The 20,110-nt window shown below is 44.2% G+C and overlaps 1 protein-coding gene across 5 annotated transcripts in view; it reads left to right on the top strand.

Annotated features, from left to right (window-relative positions):
* The window catches only part of EVC2 (EvC ciliary complex subunit 2), a 149,957-nt gene that overhangs the window by 59,554 nt on the left and 70,293 nt on the right, over positions 1 to 20,110 (top strand). For all 5 annotated transcript variants that reach the window (XM_065914640.1, XM_065914639.1, XM_065914643.1 and 2 more), the window contains exon 10: positions 14,595 to 14,919. In XM_065914640.1, the coding sequence (XP_065770712.1) occupies positions 14,595 to 14,919 (325 nt within the window). The remainder of the gene's footprint in view (positions 1 to 14,594; positions 14,920 to 20,110) is intronic.

Here is a 20,110-nt window from a genome sequence, read left to right as displayed (position 1 = left end):
TGCCAATAAATAACTCCCTCTTCTTTTCTTCCCAAATTCTTTTTTATTTGGCCACGCTACTTGCCTTGTGGGGACCTTAGTTCCCCGACCTGGGATTGAACCTAGATCCTCAGCAGTGAAAGCTTGAAGTCCTAACCACTGAACCACTAGGGAATCACCCTCTTCTCAAATTCTAAATGACTTTGAGGATAGCTCATTCCCTTCCCTTTTTTCCCCTCCCCCTCGTTCCCTCTCTAGCTGCCCCCCCCCTTTCCATTTTCTTCCTGTATTGACTGAAAGTGATAGTGAAGTCGCTCAGTCGTGTCCAACTATTTGTGACCCCATGGACTGTAATCTACCAGGCTCCTCTATCCATGGGCTTTTCCAGGCAAGAATACTGGAGTGGGTTGCCATTTCCTTCTCCAGGAGATCTTCCCAACCCAGGGATTGAACCTGGGTCTCCCGCATTGCAGGCAGACACTTTACCGTCTGAGTCACCAGGGAAGTCCTGTATTGATTAAATATCTATTAATGGTTTGTGTCAGTTACTGTGCCACATGATGGGGACACAGGCAAGACTCACTCATTGCTCGCGCCCCAGACTCCCATCAGGCCCTCGCCCCATGGCTGTGTGATGGCCAAGCTGTGTGTCTGTTTCCACATTAGACCCGAGCCCTCGGGAGGAACCATTCTGTTGGCACTAGGGAAACATCAGCAATCGTCTTGTGAATGAATGAGTGCCTGAAATTTGTGCTGGGTGTTGGAGGGTCACTGGGATACTGTTAGGAGGTGAATGGGCTTCTGACAAGATAACCCAAGTCTGGGCTGTTCCTAGGTTTCTGGAAGTATCGAGTTCACCCAGAGCATCAAATGACCAAGCATCTTGCTACCCAGGCCAACTGAATTGGAAGCAGCCCCGTCCTCATGCCTGTGCTTTGCCACGGGGTCCCATAAGGACCCAACAAGCCAGAGAGGGATTTTCATAGCCTGGCAGGCTACAGTGAGGCTGCTGCCAAGCAGAGCAGTGGCAACGCCAGTCTGGTTGCCATGGTGATCCTCACTTGTCTCCCCAGCTGGGTGACAGTTTGTTGGAGAATGTGTGTCCAGCAGGCTCCTCTCAGCAACTGTTTACTAAGCTCCCGCTGAGTGCTTGGCACCAAGCTGAATGAGGTGCTGGAGAGGAAGCCACGCCAAGGGAGGACCCAAGATGCAACCATCTACAGGGTGAATCATCTCACACAGATAAATGCAGCACATGGAGAAGGCTCAGGCTGGGAAGATCATTTAGTTGCACCCTCCACCCCATCCCTACCACAGTGTCTGCTGTGTGCAGATAGTTATAAATGGTCCATTTTAACCTGGGCTTCCCTGGTGGCTCAGAAGGTAAAGAATCCACCTGCAATGGGGGAGACCTGGGTTTGATCCCTGGGTTGGGAAGATCTCCTGGAGAAGGGAAAGGCTACCCACTCCAGTATTCTGGCCTGGAGAATTCCATGGACAGAGGAGCCTGGCAGGCTGTACAGTCCGTGGGGTTGCAGAGTCGGGCACAACTGAGCTACTATCACACTTCACTAACCTCCGCAAGATGTGCTGGGTATGCTCTCTGACTCAGCATCTCACCTTCTCCACCCTGCTCCTTCCAGACCACAAGGTTCATGCATCCTCTTAGGAATTTCTTAGACATAAAAGGAATCATCTCAACAGTTGGGCGTGTCTGAGGGGTCAGTAAGGAACTCCCATCTCCCACCACCTTGAGTTCTGAACCAGTTGGGAAATAAGACATACATCAGGCATGTTGTCTAGCCCAGTCACAAAAATCACCCTTTTATTCCTTATAAAACCTAGGCTGGAGGCTGTGGCTTTTAGCTGGAGGCCTAACCAGCCCCGCATGCAGTTGGACCCTCCCCACAACCGACTTCAGGGGATTCCTGCTCCAATTCTCCTTCACTTCCCATATGGAAGGATCACAGACAGAGGCAAGACACACATGGCCCCTCCCCAGCACTGGCCATTTCCACCAGTCAACTTCAGTGATGGATACTAGTTCATGGAACTTTGTGCATGCTGGCTGGCAGGGCCAGCTGCTCTGGGGGTGGTGGTGCCTCTTACAGACTTTTGGGGTCTTGTCCTGGGCCACCATCTCACATCACCATCCACATTGGTCTGGCACCAGCCTCAGAGAGTGGCCAGAAAAGAGGGTGTCAGAAGCAACCCAGAAACTCATTCTGTCCCCCAGTGATACATCATCCCAGACTCTGATAATACCCATGTTTGCTTCTGTTTTTTCTGTTTCTTTACTTGATTTTTTGAATAGTAACTAGTGAACATGGCACAGAATTGGAAGGACGGAAAAGGCCGTGCTGTGAAAATCAAATTATCTTCTCATCGCCTGCACAGTGTTGTCATCCCCAAAGGCAAAGGCAATGTCATATACCCTTTGGAGATGGTCTATGGCTGTATGGATATTTACACAGACATGCCTTTATTAAAATGCAAAATGATCACATACTTTACCTCCTGTTTTGCTCCCTTTTCTCTTACTTTGCAGCAATCTTGGAGATTGTTGATTATCTATACCTACAGAACAACACTGCTGTTTTAAGCGGCTGCATATTATTCCAGTAGTAGTAATGACAACTGACTTTTTGGAGAATTTAATATGAATGAAACACAAACCTGGGTTGTTTTATTGACATAGACATAGATACTCTTCAGAGTAGCCTCTGAGCTGAGTCCTGTTTACAGATGAGGAAACTAAAGCACAGAGGGTTTAAGTTGCTTGCCCCGGGTCACAAGGCAAGTAGGAGCTGCAGTCAGGATGTGGGTCCAGGGCTCATGGTCTTAACCACTGCACCTCCCAGCCACCCACTGAAGGATATGTGGTCGGATTCCACCATGTTTCCTCTTGGACAGCACTGCAGTGCTTATCTGGGCACAGACGTGCGAGGCCACCCGGAGTGTGACTTTTTTCCAAGTCAAATTGCTGCATTCGGATGTATTTTTAAAAATATAGGTATTGTCCAATTACCCACCACAGAGGGTGGACCAGTTTGCACCCCCCGTGTTTGACAACACAACCTAGTCAAAGTTAGTTAAGTCACGCAATTGTGTCCAACTCTTTGCGACCCCGTGGACTGTAGCCCGCCAGGCCCCTCTGTCCCTGGAATTCTCCTGGCAAGAATACTGGAGTGGGTTGCATTCCTTTCTCTAGGGGATCTTTCTGACCCAGGGATTGAACCCTGGTCTCCTGCATTGCAGGCAGATTCTTCACTGTCCGAGCTACCAGGGAAGTCCTAACCTAGTCAGAGGGGCGGGTGATCTTTGTACCTGTGCTGATCTAATAGGAAACCATGGCACCTCCTGGGAGCTTTAATTCTGCACTTTCCTTTTATTGTGTGAGGTCAGATAAGTTTTCCTTTGTTGAAGGTGTAGTAGGCATGCTTCCTTGTCTGGTTAGCAGAGGAAGTGGCTCGGGCTTAGCACTGAGCTGTTGAGTTGCAGTGCTCTTCCCAACTCTTGGTTCCATCGCTTAATCATTTGATGACCTTGATCAAAACCCTGCATGTCAGTTTCTTCATCTGAGCATGAGGATGGATGGTGATGATGCCCACGCCATGGGAGGTAAGCATTTAATGAACTCATGCTCACCCAGACCTGAGAGTGCCTTGCTCATAGTAAGTGATTCATGACTTTCCAGTCACTTTAGCTCTTGGCTGTATTCTGCCCACTGAATCTCACGGTTTCTTTCTATGGCCCAGCTTCATAGGTTGCAGAAACAGACAAAAGTTTCTTGGTGACTCCCAACTGCTTATTCATTCCTCCGTCCAGGTGTGCCATGCAGTTGTTCAGTCTGCATTAGGTGGCAAGGGGCTGGAAATGCAAGGGTGAGCCTAACAGGCAGGGTGCTGGCCCCTGGGGCTTAGAGTCTAGTGAGGAAGACAGGCATTCATCAGAGAATCACATGGGAAAATGTGTGATTCCGCACCATGCTAGGCTTCTCTGGTGGCTCAGATAATAAAGAGTCTCCTTGCAATGCAGGAGACCTGGGTTTGATCCCTGGGTCAGGAAAGATCCCCTGGAGAAGGAAATGACAACCCATTCCAGTATTCTTGCCTGGAGAACTCCATGAACAGAGGAACCTGGCAGTCTACAGTCCATGGGGTCACGAAGAGTTGGACATGACTGAGTGACTAACACACACACACTTGGTACTAGGCACCGTGAAACTTCATCTTGTCTTTAGCACGTGTCTGCCCTGTAACCAGCACCAGTCTTGAGAAGTGGAAAAGTCATCCCAAGTGCTCAGTAAATGTTGCTACATGAGTGAATAAGAATGAGATTGATACTGTGATTACGTCCAGTGCATGTAAAGTGAAAAGTCATAAACTCTGTGTAAGTGTGAGGATAAAGAGCCTGGAAGTTCGTTCACCTTCTGAAACTATGGTGCTCATGAGGGGCTGAATGTTCCCCTGGGGCTTCCAGAATCAGGCACCTTGGAGGTGGTCCTCATGAAATGTTGGGATGTGGTGAAGGTTAAATGAGCCACAAAGGTAGGTTTTATTTGTATGCATCGATGGATGGGAAAATAAGCTTTTCTTGGTTATGTAAGAGTACATCCTTGTACACTAGTGAAAGGACAAATGTGGCATGAAAATTGTTTGCACAAATTGCTGATCATCTGTTAGCTAACTTCAAGTATAAAGTGATTTTTATTTTCCTGGGAAAATAGAATCTTAGAGTCTGGATGCTGCAGAGGATCTTAGAGGCCTAAATTCTTGGCCAGAGAAGAAGTATTGTTACCAAAAGTTGGGTCCAACTTTCGCCATTTGAAAGCCAATACTTGAGAGGCACAGTTGGTGGGAAGTTTCATTTATTTTGCAGGTGGGCAACAGAAGGAGAAGGCATTCTCATGTCCAAAGACCAACTCCCCACTGCCAGTCAGTGGGCATGAGTTTTTAAAAGGGATTTTCAGGGGAGTTTACATGGAGGTAGGGGGCAACATGCAGAAACAGCACAATCAGCTGACAGTCATCTGGAAATTGGTCATGATCAGTGCTCTGATCAGTGGTCGTCTTGATGGTTTTGAGCAGTTAGTCTTCAGTTCTGGGGTCAGTTTGCTACCATTTATTTATGTTGATCCAGATTTCTGGCCTCCAGAGCTGTGACCCAAGACATTTCTGTTGTCCTGAGCCTGCTTGGCTCCTGAGATTCTGTTACAGCCACTCCAGGAAACCAGAGAGTCATGCATGTCAGTATGGGCAGTTTGTAGTTCTCAAAAGGCCTTTCTCATCTTTAACTAGGAATTCCCATCCAGGGTCCCATGGGAGCAAGCAAACAGCCCAGGGAATTGTGGGCACCATCCCGACATGGCCTCTCCTCAGGGGCCCTCACCTGTCCCTTCCGGAGCTCTCCCGCATGTCCATCTCATCTTCACTGCCTAATTCCTGGCCATTGCCACGTTTTCACCGGCCGCCTACACTCAACCTCACATCCAGGGCCTTCAATCCATTCTTTCCAGTGACCCTGGCTTCACTGGCCTACCTTGCTCTTGGAAAACCCCTGTCTTAACCCCATGACTGGAGCTGGTTGGTGTGCACATGGTCACCATCCCGAGATACCTCTGAGGTCACCAGGAAGATGGCAGAACCTGGAATGATGGAAACTTTAGGAAAGTGGCTTTCAGAGGGTTACAAAGAGGACCTTTCTGACAGAGCTCTCCTGCAATGGACGGTTCCCTGGAGGGGCATTTAGCGTGTGTGGGCAGAGTGGAGGCTGGGGAACTCTGGCGGGAGAAGCACTGAGGAAACCTGGGCATTGATTGGAATGATGACTTAGCTGAAACCCAAGGTTGATCTCATTTGTAAATCCATCTTTAAACGTTCCGTCTTATTGTTCCTTTCCTGTCACCATCATCTAATCTCCAGGTACAGCAAAATCTAATTTTCCAAATAAGAATCCATATTTGGACTTTTATCTCTCTGTTTATCTCTCATTCGTCTCTCCACCTCTCTGTTTATCTGTTTATGTTCTCCTCACATTTTCCTTTCTTTGCCATAAAGAATGACACCAAGGAAGACTCTGATGGCCATAACCATGGCAACAACAGCATGAAGTAACGTTTTCCAGCATCTGATTTGTGCCGGGTGCTGGCTCGGTCCTTTGTGGATGTCAGTGTGAGGCGGTGGGCAGACCATAGAGCCTGGACTCCGATCGCATGGCATGGCTTCAGATCTCACTTCTGCCGCCTGATAATGACGTGACTTGCAACAAAATGGTTTAAGTTTTCTGCATCTCAGTTTCTTTACCTACCTTACAAGGTCATTATGGAGATTAAATGGTTTGATATCTGTCAAGCTATTAAAACAAAGCCTGTGCATAAAAGGCCCTATTAATCATCTCAGTGATCTTCATTTAAAAAAAATTTTATTGAAGTATAGTTGTTAGTTTACAATGTTGTGTTAATTTCTGCTGTATAGCAAAACAATTTAGTTATATATATATATATATGTATACACATTCTTTTTCATATTCTTTTCTGTTATGGTTTATTATAGGGCATTGAATAGAATTCCCTGTGCTATACAGTAGGACCTTGTTGTTTATCCCTCCTATATATAATAGTTTGGGCTTCTCAGGTGATGCTAGTGGTAAAGAACCTGCCTGCCAATTCAGGAGATGCAGTTTGATCTCTGGTCAGAAAGATCCCCTGAAGGAGGGAACGGTAACCCACTCTAGTATTCTCACCTGGGGGAATCCCCTGGACATAGGAGCCTGGTAGACTACAGTCCATGGGGTCGCAAAGAGTTGGGCATGACTGAAGTGACTTAGCATGCATATATAATAATTTGGCTTTCCAGGTGGCTCAGTGGTAAAGAATCTGCCTGCCAAGCAGGAGACACGCAGGAGATGTATCCACCCAGTCCATGGGGTCCCAAACAAGACATGTGTCCACCCAGTCCATGGGGTCTCAAACAAGAGATGTGTCCACCCAGTCCATGGGGTCCCAAACAAGAGATGTGTCCACCCAGTCCATGGGGTCCCAAACAAGAGATGTGTCCACCCAGTCCATGGGGTCCCAAACAAGAGATGTGTCCACCCAGTCCATGGGGTCCCAAACAAGAGATGTGTCCACCCAGTCCATGGGGTCCCAAAGAGTCAGACACAGCTTAGTGTAAACAACAAACAGCAACATATACTAATTTGCATCTGCTAGTCCCAGTCCTTCCCCCCACACTCCTCTCCTATGATAGCAACGAGTCTGTTCTCTATGTCTGTGAGCCTGTTTCATTTCATAGGTAAGGTCATTTGTGTTCCAGTGACCTTCGTTTGACATAGGTGATAATTTTCTCATTAACCAACTGGGAAACCAGGCTCAGAGACATAAAGTGACTCAACTGAATCACTCAGGACTTAACAGGGGGAGGGGGAAGCTGAGATTGGAAGCTAAATTGGTGTGACTCCCGAGCTCATGATGTTTACAGACGTAATGAAACATCATTTCCTGAGAAACGGTCAAGTGGAGAGAGGAACCCTCCCTTCTCTTGTTCGTCTCTTCCTGAGCTGTCCTGTCGGGATCTGGCCAACGAGGGGAGGTGGGAATGGGGAGTGGGCAGCAGGCAGTGGTATGGAAATGCCAGGATGAAAAGATGAATCTCTGTGTACATCTGTGCTTGCTTTGAGAAGCAGCTCAAGCCTGGAGCGAGAGGGCCCAGTGTGACTTCTAAACCAAGAGGTCTTCAAGAGGAAAAGATCAAGGACAAGGATGCAGACTGCTGACCTTGAATCTGATCACAATCTATTTGGGTTTATACCAAACTAAAAAACTTAGTGAGTGAGTGTAACTGAGTGAGTGAGTGTGAATGAGTTAGTGTAAGTGAGTGAGTGTGAGTGAAAGTTGCTCAGTCATGTCTGACTCTTTGCAACTTCATGGATTGTAGCCCACCAGGCTCCTCTGTCCATGGGATTGCTAAGGCAAGAATACTAGAATGGGTTGCCATTCCCTCCTCCAAGGGATCTTCCCACCCCAGGGATTGAACCTGTTTCTCCTGCTTTGCAGGTGGATTCTTTACTATCTGAGCCACCAGCCTTAAGTTTTATCATAACGTTACCCAGAGTTTCACTGACACGCAGTGATTACTTATTTAACCTGCCACTACAATTTTGACAGTGAGGACACCCAGGAGGTCTTTCCCCCTGAATATCCATTGTCCAGGCCCTCAAATCCCCTGGATATAAATATGATTTATAGCCCTTGCATGAAATCTTCCTATAGTAAAATGCCAAGGAAATTGGCTCCTATGAGGACAATTTCAGTGTCGCTAATACTCAATTGGTTTTCATGGGTCTATTATGCTTATTATGCTTACACCAGCCAACTTGAAGACACTGGATTTATATTGTAAAAAATGGCCATGGCCATTTTGTTTTCCTTCTGAATGAATCACCTTTCATGTTAATTCATTCTCTTTCTCATTCAGGAGAACATTTCCTGCATCAGATCTTATCCTAATTTCGTTCTGACACCTTACTTGCCACTTGGTGAGAACTTGATTAATTTTTATATGAAATAAATAAGGAAAAAGACACTCATGTTATTTTCTCTCTTTTATCATCAGTAGCTAATCAAAGTATTTATCTGTTCTTGGATAAGTTCAACTGTGCCATTTCTTTTAGAAAGATGTTATCATAGACAAGCCCATTCATACATTTTCAGTTCAGTTCAGTCGTTCAGTCGTGTCCGACTCTTTGTGACCCCATGAACCGCAGCACGCCAGACCTCCCTGTCCATCACCAGTTCCCAGAGATCCACCCAAACACATGTCCATTGAGTTGCTGATGCCATCCAGCCATCTCATCCTTATACATTTTAATGGCTTGTATTTATGAAGTGCTTCTTCTGTGCTGGTCATTGTTCTAACTCCCATGTGAAGTCACTCATTTTTAAGAGAGCTATCGCTTGTACAGGGTGTATATGTAGCAAAACTGGCCTGAGCAAATACATCCCCCTCTAAAGTAAAATGACAGGATGACATTCCTGTGACCTGAACAAAGGAATGTTCCCTAGGAATTGTGTGTGTGCGCTCAGTCGTGTCCACCTCTTTGCGACCCCGTGAACTATAGCCTGCCAGGCTCCTCTGTCCATAGAATTTTCCAGGCAAGAATCCTGGAGTGGGTTGCCATTTTCTACTCCAGGGGATTGTCCCAACCCAGGTATTGAACCCTCTTGTGTCTCCTGTACTGGCAGGCAGATTTTTTTTTATCACTGCACCACCTGGGAATCCCAAATGAATGTTCCATAGGAAAGCAGGTTTAAATCTTGCCAACTCTGCCAACTTTGTGAAGTAGTAGAGAATTTTAAGAATCTCAGTCCAGCCTTAAAATGTCTTTGTTTCCTGGAAGCATTAGAGAATTTGTGGGGGAGGGTTGGAAAAATATGTGTATTTCACTGTCTAACTAATTGTAAGTGCGATAGTGGGTGATGGGAATTTCACCAGTGGACCCAATCCTATATGCCAACTATACATTCTTAATATGCATTTTGTTCTTCTGTGCCATTTGGGGAATTAACAGATGATCGTTTCATTAATTGCATGCTATTTTAATTGGTTTAAAGGGACATTTTTCTTTCTTTTGTGGCTTTGGATCACCCTGACAGCTCTTATTGTTGCTGCTTCTGAGCGTTTATCCATGGTCATTCACATTAATACTATTAAAACAGAAAGTGCCCGTGAACCTGCGTCCCCAGGCAGTCAGAAAGGGTGAGCTGTGAGGACGGAAGCCGTTTTCTCTTCTGAAGCTAGTTTCCCGGGAGAGAGAATAGTAAAGAATAAGGAAATTACTGCATATAGAAGTGACAAAATGCCAGACTCCGTGCATTTTCTATTTATGTCTTTTAACCCTGAACAACTACCTATGAGGACAGTTCTCGTGAGGTGATATGGAAACTAAGTCCTTTACCCAGCTTACTTAAGCTCGGAAGTGGTTTAACAGCAAAGAATATAGGACACGTCCTCCCTCCTCTTCATTTCAGTCTTCATGTCCCTAGGAAAGTACTTGCAGTTTACCCAACAGGCAGTCACACATACAAGTTTATAAATGAATGAATGATGGATGGATGGCGTGAATCAACTAAGGTGAATGAGTTTCATATCCAGCTGTATCAAATGACCACAAGCTTGGTGGCTTAAAATAACACCATATGTATTGAGTTGGTCAAAATGTTTCTGTAGGCTATTACAGAAAACTCAAACTTTTTGGCCAACCCAATATTATAATTCTGGAAGTCAAAGTTCAATATGGGCCTCCCTCGGAAATATCAGGGGCTCCCCTGGTGTCCCAGATGGTAGAGAATCTGCCTGCAATGCAGGAGACCAGTTTCGACCCCTGGGCCAAGAAGATCCCCTGGAGAAGGGAATGGCTACCCACCCCAGTATTCTTGCCTGGACAATTCCAGGGACAGGGGGTCCCGGTGGGCTACAGTTCATGGGATTGCAAGGAGTTGGAAACGACTGAGTGGCTTAACACATTCATTTTCCCTTTTCAGGAAATACCAAGATGTCAGCTGTAGGGAAGAATCCATTTCCTTGGCTTTTCCAGCTTCTTGAACCTGCTCACATTGCTGTCTGGTGGCCCCTTCATTCATCTTCAAAGCTGACTGTTTCATCACTCCTGCCTCTGCTTCTTTCATCACACCTCCCTCTGATTCCCACTCCTCCTCTGCCTCCCTCTTCCACTTTTAAAGACCTTGTTATTAATTTCTGCTGTAAGACGGGCGATTAAACAGCCTGAATTCCATTTACAAACCTTTACCATGTCACCTAATAGATTCACAGCTTCTGGGAATTAGGACGTGACCATCTTTGGGGGTGGCAATTGTTTTGGCTGCCACAAAAAGCTTTGTTAAAGGTGTGAAATCTATCTTGCCTGTCTCAGTAGAGAAGTAATTTTTTTCTGAACCTGTGAACCATGGTTTGTTTGCTTCCTTGGATACTTGAGCATGTACACATCACCTGGGGCATCTTTTTGTATCTTCCTTGCTTTGTAACCTGCAAAGCCCTCTCTGACCCTGCCATGTTCAGTAATTACCTGTTGAGGAAATGAAAGAATGAAATGGACGAGCTTTTGTTTAAAACTAGATCGATTTGGTCTAAAGGACATGGGGACCATTTTGATCTAAAACGGTAAAATTTGAGCATTAGAAAGAAGAATGGCTGTAGTTGATTGAAACCTACCAAATATGTAACAAAACTACAGTTTCATAGTGAATCTAGGCAGAGGCTAGGTTCACCTCAACATTTGGACTCTTAAGACTTCCGTAGGCCACACTCAACTCCTTCTGTGTAACTCAAGGGCGGAGCACAGCGTTTGTGTCCACTGTGAGTGCAGCGTTAGACGTTCTTCTGCAGGTGCCCTTGTCTCAGGTCACACTGCAACCTACAGCTATCCGGGAGGTGTTTTCTCCCCAAATCACACAGCACTGGTGCAAGGAGATTCAGTCCACTTCAGGCAAGTGTGGGAGCCTTCTTAGCTTAAACGTTTCATACCCCACAGTTGCCAGCATCTTCTGTAGGAACTCATGGGCCTAGCTTCCAGCGTTCCACAAGGAACATGCATAGGTCCAAGAATGACCTTATTCAGAGAAGTTCAGAGGATGCTTCCCTATTCAGAATGTATGGTTCATTTACAAGTCCTCTCATCCAGATGTAATTTATCAACCAGACATCATTTTTATAATAAGCCATGTCGCCTAGTATCACATTTGGTGTTCTTGCCCTTCTGAGGTTTTCAGGTAAAAGTTAGCCAAAGCTCAGTTTCCCAGGGAGTTGGGAAAAGTTTTATTAATCTTTTGCTCTCATACCAAAACAAACAAGCAAATAAACCAATGAACAAACTCCCAACTCATTTGTCACCCTTGGAGGTTGCTATGACACCAACTCTTTAATTAGCAAAGACTCAAACATCTATCCTAATTATGAGCTTTATGTCAGAGTAGCTGCATTGTTGAGGAGAGAAAGTCCTTCTCTTTGAAGAATTATAGCTTAAAAAATATAGAAGAAATAATAGAATTAGAAACTGTGATTTTTTCCCCCAACCCCTAATGGTATCATAGATCTAGCTAACAATTACAATGCATACTGAGACCATTAGGTGAAAGGTTAATAGGGAATTTCCTGGTATAGAGATCTTGCTGTGATCCATCTTTGTATTTTGTAGAGTCATACACCCATAGTATGACTTTACAGGAAACACATGTTACCACCACTAACGGTACATTTTCAAAAACAAATTGAATCTGACGCTAATCAAGACCTTAGATCTAACTAGTTGTTTGTGGAAAAACAGAGGATAGAAGAACCATGACACCCTTGGAAGCAATCAGCCAATCCCAGAATGTTGGAGATTCTGCAGGATGAGTGACCTGGTTTTCCCAACAAATCAGTGGTATGCAAAGGAAAATGGAACGGCAGAATGATATAGTCTAAAGTGGACTTAGTCAGCATCGTGGGATTTTGTTTGGTTCTTGAATTAAACTTTCCATCGTAAAAATTATTTTGGGACACTTGAGGTAGTTTGAATAGTGACTGATACTAATTATTGGAATTATTGTTAACATTTCAAATATGATAGGGTTAAATGATATTTAATATAATGACATCAAGATTTGGTAAAACTGATAAACATAAACATATATATACACTTATAGACACACATGTGCACTTAAGTGTGTATATATACATGTACATTCACTTTTGTGTATGTGTATTTATATACTCTGTGTGTCTTAGTCATCTCTGACTCTTTGCAACCCCATGGACTGTAGCCCATCAGGCTTCTCTGTCTGTAGAACTTTCCAGGCAAGAATACTGAAGTGGGTTGCCATTTCCTCTTCCACAGGATCTTCCAGATCCAAGGACTAAACCCATGTCTCCTATATCTTCTGCATTGGCAGGCAAATTCTTTACCACTGTGCTACCTGGGAAGCCAGAATATATGTATATAAACATTATATATATATACACACACATATATTCCTGATAGTTAATGATACATACTGAGGAAATTCAAAGTAAAATGAAATATCCTGGATTTGCTGTAAAATGGTCAGACTTTGAAGAATAAATATTTGATTGGTAAATATTGACAATTTTCAAAGTTGAATAATGGTTACGTTGGGAATCCTACTATTCTACTTTTAAATGGTTAAAAATATCCATAGTAAAGTTTTCTTAAACTCTTATATTTTACAGTCAGATGGCATTTTCTATCAAATTGGTAAAAATGTTTCAGTAGAGGGGCGGGTGAAATAAGGACCCTAGGCATTGATAGGGAGCTTTTCTGGAAAGTCGTTTTAGCATGATGGTCACATCTGACCCACATTTGATATCCTTTGTGGAAATAATCCTGAAGAGATCGTTGTGACTATCAAAAACTCTTTACAAATGATATTTATTTCAGGTTATTTTAGATTTTGAATTTTGCGAGTAACCCACATGTGCACCACTAAAAGAACAAGTCCTTGAATCATGGTACATCACATTGTGAGATATTTTGCAACCATTATAGAAGAAACTTTTTCAATTTTTAAATACCATTGGAAGATGCCTGTTATAGCAATAATTGGAAAAAGGACAAAACTGTACTTGGATCTATGTAACTAAAATATGTGCAGAGAAAAAAACTGAAAGCAAATACAACAAAATGCTTTCATTGGTTCTGATTGGGTGGTAGACCTATAGTTAATGAGGTCTTTTTCTGTGTTTCTTTATTTCCCAAATTTTTCTATTGTGAGCATAAATTAATTTTGTTGTTTGTATATTTTAATAGTTTTGTAGAGGTATAACCAAGATACCATAAAATTCACCCACATTGAAAACAGTCTGATGTATATGTGTATCTTTAGTTGTATAACCACTGTCACAATCAAGTTTCAGAATCTGAGACCCTGTGAAGTATCTCACAAATATTTCTTGAGTAGACTTCATTTTTAGAGCAGTTTTAGATTTCCATAAAAATTGAGAAAATAGTACAGAGAGTTTGTACATACCCTGTACTCAGATTCCCCTATTATTAAAATCTTCCATTCCTACAGTACATTTGTTAAAAAATAATGAAAAAAAAATAATGAACCAATACTGTTACTTTATTATTAATTAAACTCTATTTAGTTTTCCTAGTTTTTAATGTCCTTTTTATGTTCCAGGATTCCATACAGGATACCATGTTACATTTAGTTGGCACACCTATAAATTAATTTTTAATTGGAAAAAAGTAAATTTTAATTTTAAAATCCTCCAAATATTTAACCATCTTCTCTTAGTCTTGTTGATGTTGTTGATTTATGGCTTGTTGAGAAAGACCATGTCTTATATTAGGTATATTCCATGTAGTTTCCAACATGGTTGGAATTTTATTAAATAAGATTCTGCTACTTTATCCACTGTGCTTTTGTAACTGTGGAAGAGGAGAAGAGGAGAGTGGAAGAGGAGAAAAGGAGAGAAAAGAAAAACAGAAAGACCTTGCCCACAAATAATTGAAAAACCTCAGCGCTCTGAGAGACCTATGGTTTCTGTTGCAAATTTATGTAATGGAATTCTCTTGACCTCTGTGTTTCCCAGGTTGGAAATTGCAACCTTGAATCGGGCAGACTCAGACCTGGAAGCTTGTCGAACTCAAATCAGCAAAGATATCATTGCTCTTCTGCTGAAAAATCTGACCAGCAGTGGCCAGCTCTCCCCGCAGGTGGAGAGGAGGATGACTGCTGTGTTCAAAAAGCAGTTTCTGTTGCTGGAGAAAGAAATACAAGAGGAGTATGATCGGAAGATGGTGGCTCTGACGGCCGAGTGTGACCTGGAAGCAAGAAAGAAGACAGAAAGCCAGTACCAGAGGGAGATGGCAGCCATGGAGGAAGCAGAAGAGGTGCTGAAACGTGTTAGTGAGAGGGTAAGGCAGCTTTGAAAGGGAGCCTTTCTTTTGCCTCCCTCCTTCCTCTCAGGGATTCATCATTTACCCATCCATCCATTTTATCCATCCATCTGTCCATCCATTCTCCCCACCTGCCACCCTTCCATCTGTCCCATCTACTCATTCATCCATCCATTTATTCACTCTTGGCTCATCCATGCTTCTGTCCATCCAACTCCCAACACGTCCATCCACCTACCACCATTCTTGTCTATCTACACATTCATCCATCCATCCATTTATCCATTTATCTACCTACCACTCTTCCATCCACCTGTCCATCTACAGATCCATCCATCCATCCGTCCACCCTCCCAGAATTCATTTAGAAAGCATCTACTGAAGGTGCAGAGAACGCTGAGACGTGGTTCTTGCATTTGAGAAGTTCATAGTCTAATGAAGGACCGTATACCCTCACATATGACAAGTATGACTTCGTTCAGCTGTGTTATAACAGAGGCACGTTCAAGTGCCGTGGAAGGTCATGGGTAGAAAGGCTTCATTCTGGGAAGGCATAGCTCAGGGGGCTGTGATGGCAGTGCACGTGTGTCCATCTGGATTGCACCGCACCAGGTCACAGTTCTGTCTCCAGCACGGGCTCTGGAACCAGACAAGCCTGGACTCCCCTCTGCTCCTGAAAGCCCTGATTAGCTTCTGTAAGTCTGTGAATCGAGGCCGAGGGCACCCGCCTCTCCGAGTGGCTGGGAAAAGTAATGCAGGAAAGGAGTCCCCGGGCCTGGGCTACAGAAGGCTCTCCTGCACAGTGTGGGGTCTGGGAGTGCTGATCCGTCAACCTTTCCAGGGCCGGCCTCTGTTGATCAGAGACCAGCTCTCATTTTTCTAAGATGGTGTCAGTTGCTTTCTTTTTCTTTTTTTTTTTTTTAAATATTATTTTATTAGTTGGAGGCCAATCACTTCACAACATTTCAGTGGGTTTTGTCATACATTGACATGAATCAGCCATATAGTTACACGTATTCCCCATCCCGATCCCGCCTCCCACCTACATCTCCACCCGACTCCTCAGGGTCCTCCCAATGCACCAGGCCCGAGCACCTGACTCATGCATCCCACCTGGGCTGGTGGTCTGTTTCACCATAGATAATATACATGCTGTTCTTTCAAAACATCCCACCCTCACGTTCTCCCCCAGAGTTCAAAAGTCTGTTCTGTACTTCTGTGTCTCTTTTTCTGTTTTGCATATAGGGTTATCGCTTCAGTTGCTTTCTTGAAAGGAATCATGCCAGAGGTTTTTTCTTTTCCCAAGTGCATAAATCCAGCCTAACTTCTTCCTTCCTCCATGGAAGAGATGGTGGTTGGCTCCAGTGACTTGAGCCCACATATCCTGATCCATATCCTGTTAGGGAGGTCTAACATCTACTTAGGAACAAGCTTCTCGACTCCTAATGTCCATTCCCCAGACTGTGCACAGAATTACCTAGGAGTGAGTAGAGCTCTTGGGGTGACGCCTCCTGGCCCTCAGATGGTCACCTGTGGTCAGACCGTGGACTGGGCAGTAAAGCAGAGAGGAGCAATTTACACTGTCTTGCTCCCACCCACTACCCTGCAACTGGGGTCCCTTCACCTCAACACCCATCTCATTTTAGGGATGAGAAAATAAGTGTGACTTATCTTCTGTTCGGCTCCTGTATGAATTTCCTGCAGCTGCTGTAACAAATGACCACAGACCTAGTGGCTTAAAACTACAGAAATTCATTCTTTCACAGTTCTGAAGGCCAGAAGTTCAAAATCACAGTGTCAGCCGGACGAGCCCCCTCTGAAATCTCTTGAGGATAAATCCCCCCTGCCCCCGCCTCCTCCAACTTCTGGTGGCTCCAGGCAATCCTCAGCTTGTGGCCACAGCCCTCCAATCTTAAACTCTGTCTTCACATGGCCCCTTGACACTGTCACCTTCTCTTCCATCTCTTATAAGGACACTCATCTTTTGATATAGGGCTCACCCAGATAATCTAGGATGACCTCATGAGATCCTTAAGTACATCTGCGAAGACCCTGCTTTCAAAGATCACATTCATCAGGTGTTGGAGTTAGAAGGAGGATGTATCTTTTTAAGGAGGGGGCACTGTTTAGCTCACTGTAGCTCCCCTAGCTGATATCCATCCATGACTCCACCCATGACTTTACAGGTCAGGACCGTGTTTCCTTGAGCTCAGCACTTAAAAAGAATGCATTAAACACAGTTAGTGATTCAGTCCCAAACAGCCTCATTCTCTCTCTCTCTCTTATTTCCTTAATTTGTTCTAATTTTTTTTCTGATAAAAATAATACACATTCAATAAGGAAGGCTTGAGAAGGACTGGAAAGCAGAGGTCAGCAAGCTGGGACCCAGGAGTCCAATCCTGCCTGGCCTTTTTCTGTCTGACCCTTGAGAATGGTTTCGTCATTTTTAAAGAATTGCAAAAAATAAAAATTACAAAAAAAGAATATGTGACAGGACCCAATGGGTCCTGCAAAGCCTAAAATATTTATCTTGTTCTTTACTGAAAGCTTGCCAACTCCAGCTCCACAGCATAAAAAGAACTGCCCCCCCTAAAAAAAGTTGAAACCCATCTGACCACTCAAAAGCAGACCAACATTCCTTCAGCCTGTTTGTTGAGTTCTGCTGTGTCTCAGCCTAGAGACATAGCTATGCTAAAGGCCCCCACTCCTGTCCTAGGATTTCAGCATAAGCCTTTTGCTTTAAATATGTATATATTTTTTACAGAGTGAGGCTTATGCAGTTCATTAACAGTTTATCATGCTTGTTTCCACTCACCATCACAGTACAGTTTCTGATTTCATGAAACGCTCTCACACTTACTTAGCATTCACTATGGGCCAAGAATTGTTCTAAGCTCATCACCTGGACCTTCTCTTCAAATATTCACACTCACTCAGGGAGGTGGCAATTGATAGGATCCCATGTTTATAGGTAAGGAATCAGATGGAGAGAAGGTCACCTGCCCTAGGACATGTGGGTGGACCAAGACCCAGGCAGGCAGCTCATCCCAGTGACTGCACCTCACGGCCACCTGGGGCGATGCAGTTTTAAGTGTTGGCTCATTATTTACACTGGCTGTTGGGGGCGTGAAGAAGGGGTGACACAGTGTCCTGCCCCATCCATGCAGGGGCCAGGGTAGGGGGACCATCCCTCTGGATCCCCCAGGCCACCTTGTCCAGAGACCAGCCTCTTTATTTAAGCCAACCTGCTTCCAAAAATACCACCTGAATAGCAAAAGGTTTTAGAGCTATTTCCCTTTTGGTCTGTGCAAACCATTCCATCTTAGAAAATATTGATGACCTTGTACTTATCTGTTCTTTCATGATAGTCGTCTTTAAATAAAAATGCATGAAAATATGTCAGTCATATTATTCTTCCAAAAATTAGCTTAAAAAGAAAGAAATGGGTGGTATCAGTTTTCTTGAGTAAAGTTTAGGAATTCCAGTAATTAATATAGCAGTGAATTCTGTTCACATTGGAAGGCCTATGTAATCCCAAACAGTTTTCAAAGCATTTCTCCAGGGAGAGGCTCTTGGGGGGCCCGTGCTGACTGTGGACTCTGAGTGCAGGTGGCTTAGGTTTTGAGCTCACTCTGTTGTTCCAGGTGCATTGTTCGGGCTCCTTGGGTCTTGGTTTCCCCATCCTTAAACGGGGGATAATGATAACTCCTGTCTTATAGAACAGTTAATATTAATATCTGTGTAGGACTTAGACCAGAACTTGGCACTGTCGGCCCTGTTTTATACATTGTTTATCATGTTTCATTATTTCGTGTAACTTTAAAGAAGCCCATGGCATAAAACAGCCAGCCTATGAAATCTTTTCAGTTTGAGCTGGGGAAACGGAAGCCCAGAGGGAAAGTGACTTGCCCAGCTTCCTGCAAGCAGCCACTGGCCGTTCAGGGTATGTGCGTGTCCCAGGACTCTCTTCCAGATCTGCTGGCTCCCCAGCTGCTTGGAGAAGAGGCAGCGCCAGCACCACCTGCCCTAGGCTCCCTGAAGTCACCTAACTCCTCTCTGTGTGTCCTAAAGGGAAGAATGCCTTAGGTGCAAGAACGCTTATACTGTAACCACCCCTGGTGGATTTACTTCTATAAAACATTTTTACAATCTGCTCAGCCTGCTAAATTGAGTACAGCGAGTGTCACTTAGTACAGTCATAATTTCTGAACACGATTTCACATTTTTGATGGTGTGGTTGAGTTCAGTTCAGTCACTCAGTTGTGTCCAACTCTTTGCAACCCCATGGACTGCAGCATGCCGGGCTTCCCTACCAGCACCAGCTCCCGGAGCTTGCTCAAACTCATGTCCATCAAGTCGATGGTGCCATCCAACCATTCCATCCTCTGTTGTCCCCTTTTCCTCCTGCCTTCAATCTTTCACAGCATCAGGGTCTTTTCCAATGAGTCAGTTCTTTGCCTCAGGTGGCCAAAGTATTGGAGCTTCAGCTTCAACATCAGTCTTTCCAATGAATATTCAGGACTGATTTCCTTTAGGATGGACTGGTTGGATCTCCTTGCAGTCTTAAAGTCTCTCAAGAGTCTTCTCCAACACCACAGTTCAAAAGCATCAATTCTTCGGTGCTCGGCTTTCTTTATAGTCCAACTCTCACATCCATACATGACCACTGGACAAACCATAGCCTTGACTAGACAGACCTTTGTCAGTAAAGTCAAGTCTCTTCTTTTTAATGTGTTATCTAGGTTGGTCATAGCTTTTCTTCCAGGGAGCAAGCATCTTTTAATTTCATGGCTGCAGTCACCATCTGTAGTGATTTTGGAGCCCAAGAAAATAAAGTCTGTCACTGTTTCCATTGTGTTCCCCATCTTGATGGTGTAGAGTCAGCCTGAATAGCAATTGCCAGAATACCCTGGCTCAGGCCTGCGATTCTTGAGCCAGGATTGAAATGCCCTGTTCTGGTCAATGCCCCCCAATCCCTCCATGCAGGTTACTTTTTCACGAATTTGAAGTCAAAGTATAAACATGCCTCATTTCTCTGAAAAGTCTATTTTAGTGGAAAGTTCAGTGGGGAGTTGGGGTGAATGACCATTATATTAATGTATCTTTAAAAATGCACATTTGTTACCAATTTTTAAAATATAAAAATTTGGAGGAAAACCCAGACTTTCAGCTTCTTTTTAAAAAAAATGGGAAGATGTGGCCACACCGA

The sequence above is a fragment of the Muntiacus reevesi genome, chromosome 22 (assembly GCF_963930625.1).
Source record: "Muntiacus reevesi chromosome 22, mMunRee1.1, whole genome shotgun sequence".
Classification (NCBI taxonomy): Eukaryota; Metazoa; Chordata; class Mammalia; order Artiodactyla; family Cervidae; genus Muntiacus; species Muntiacus reevesi.
Note: the sequence above shows the minus strand (reverse complement) of the source record. Positions and strands in the feature narration are given on the sequence as shown.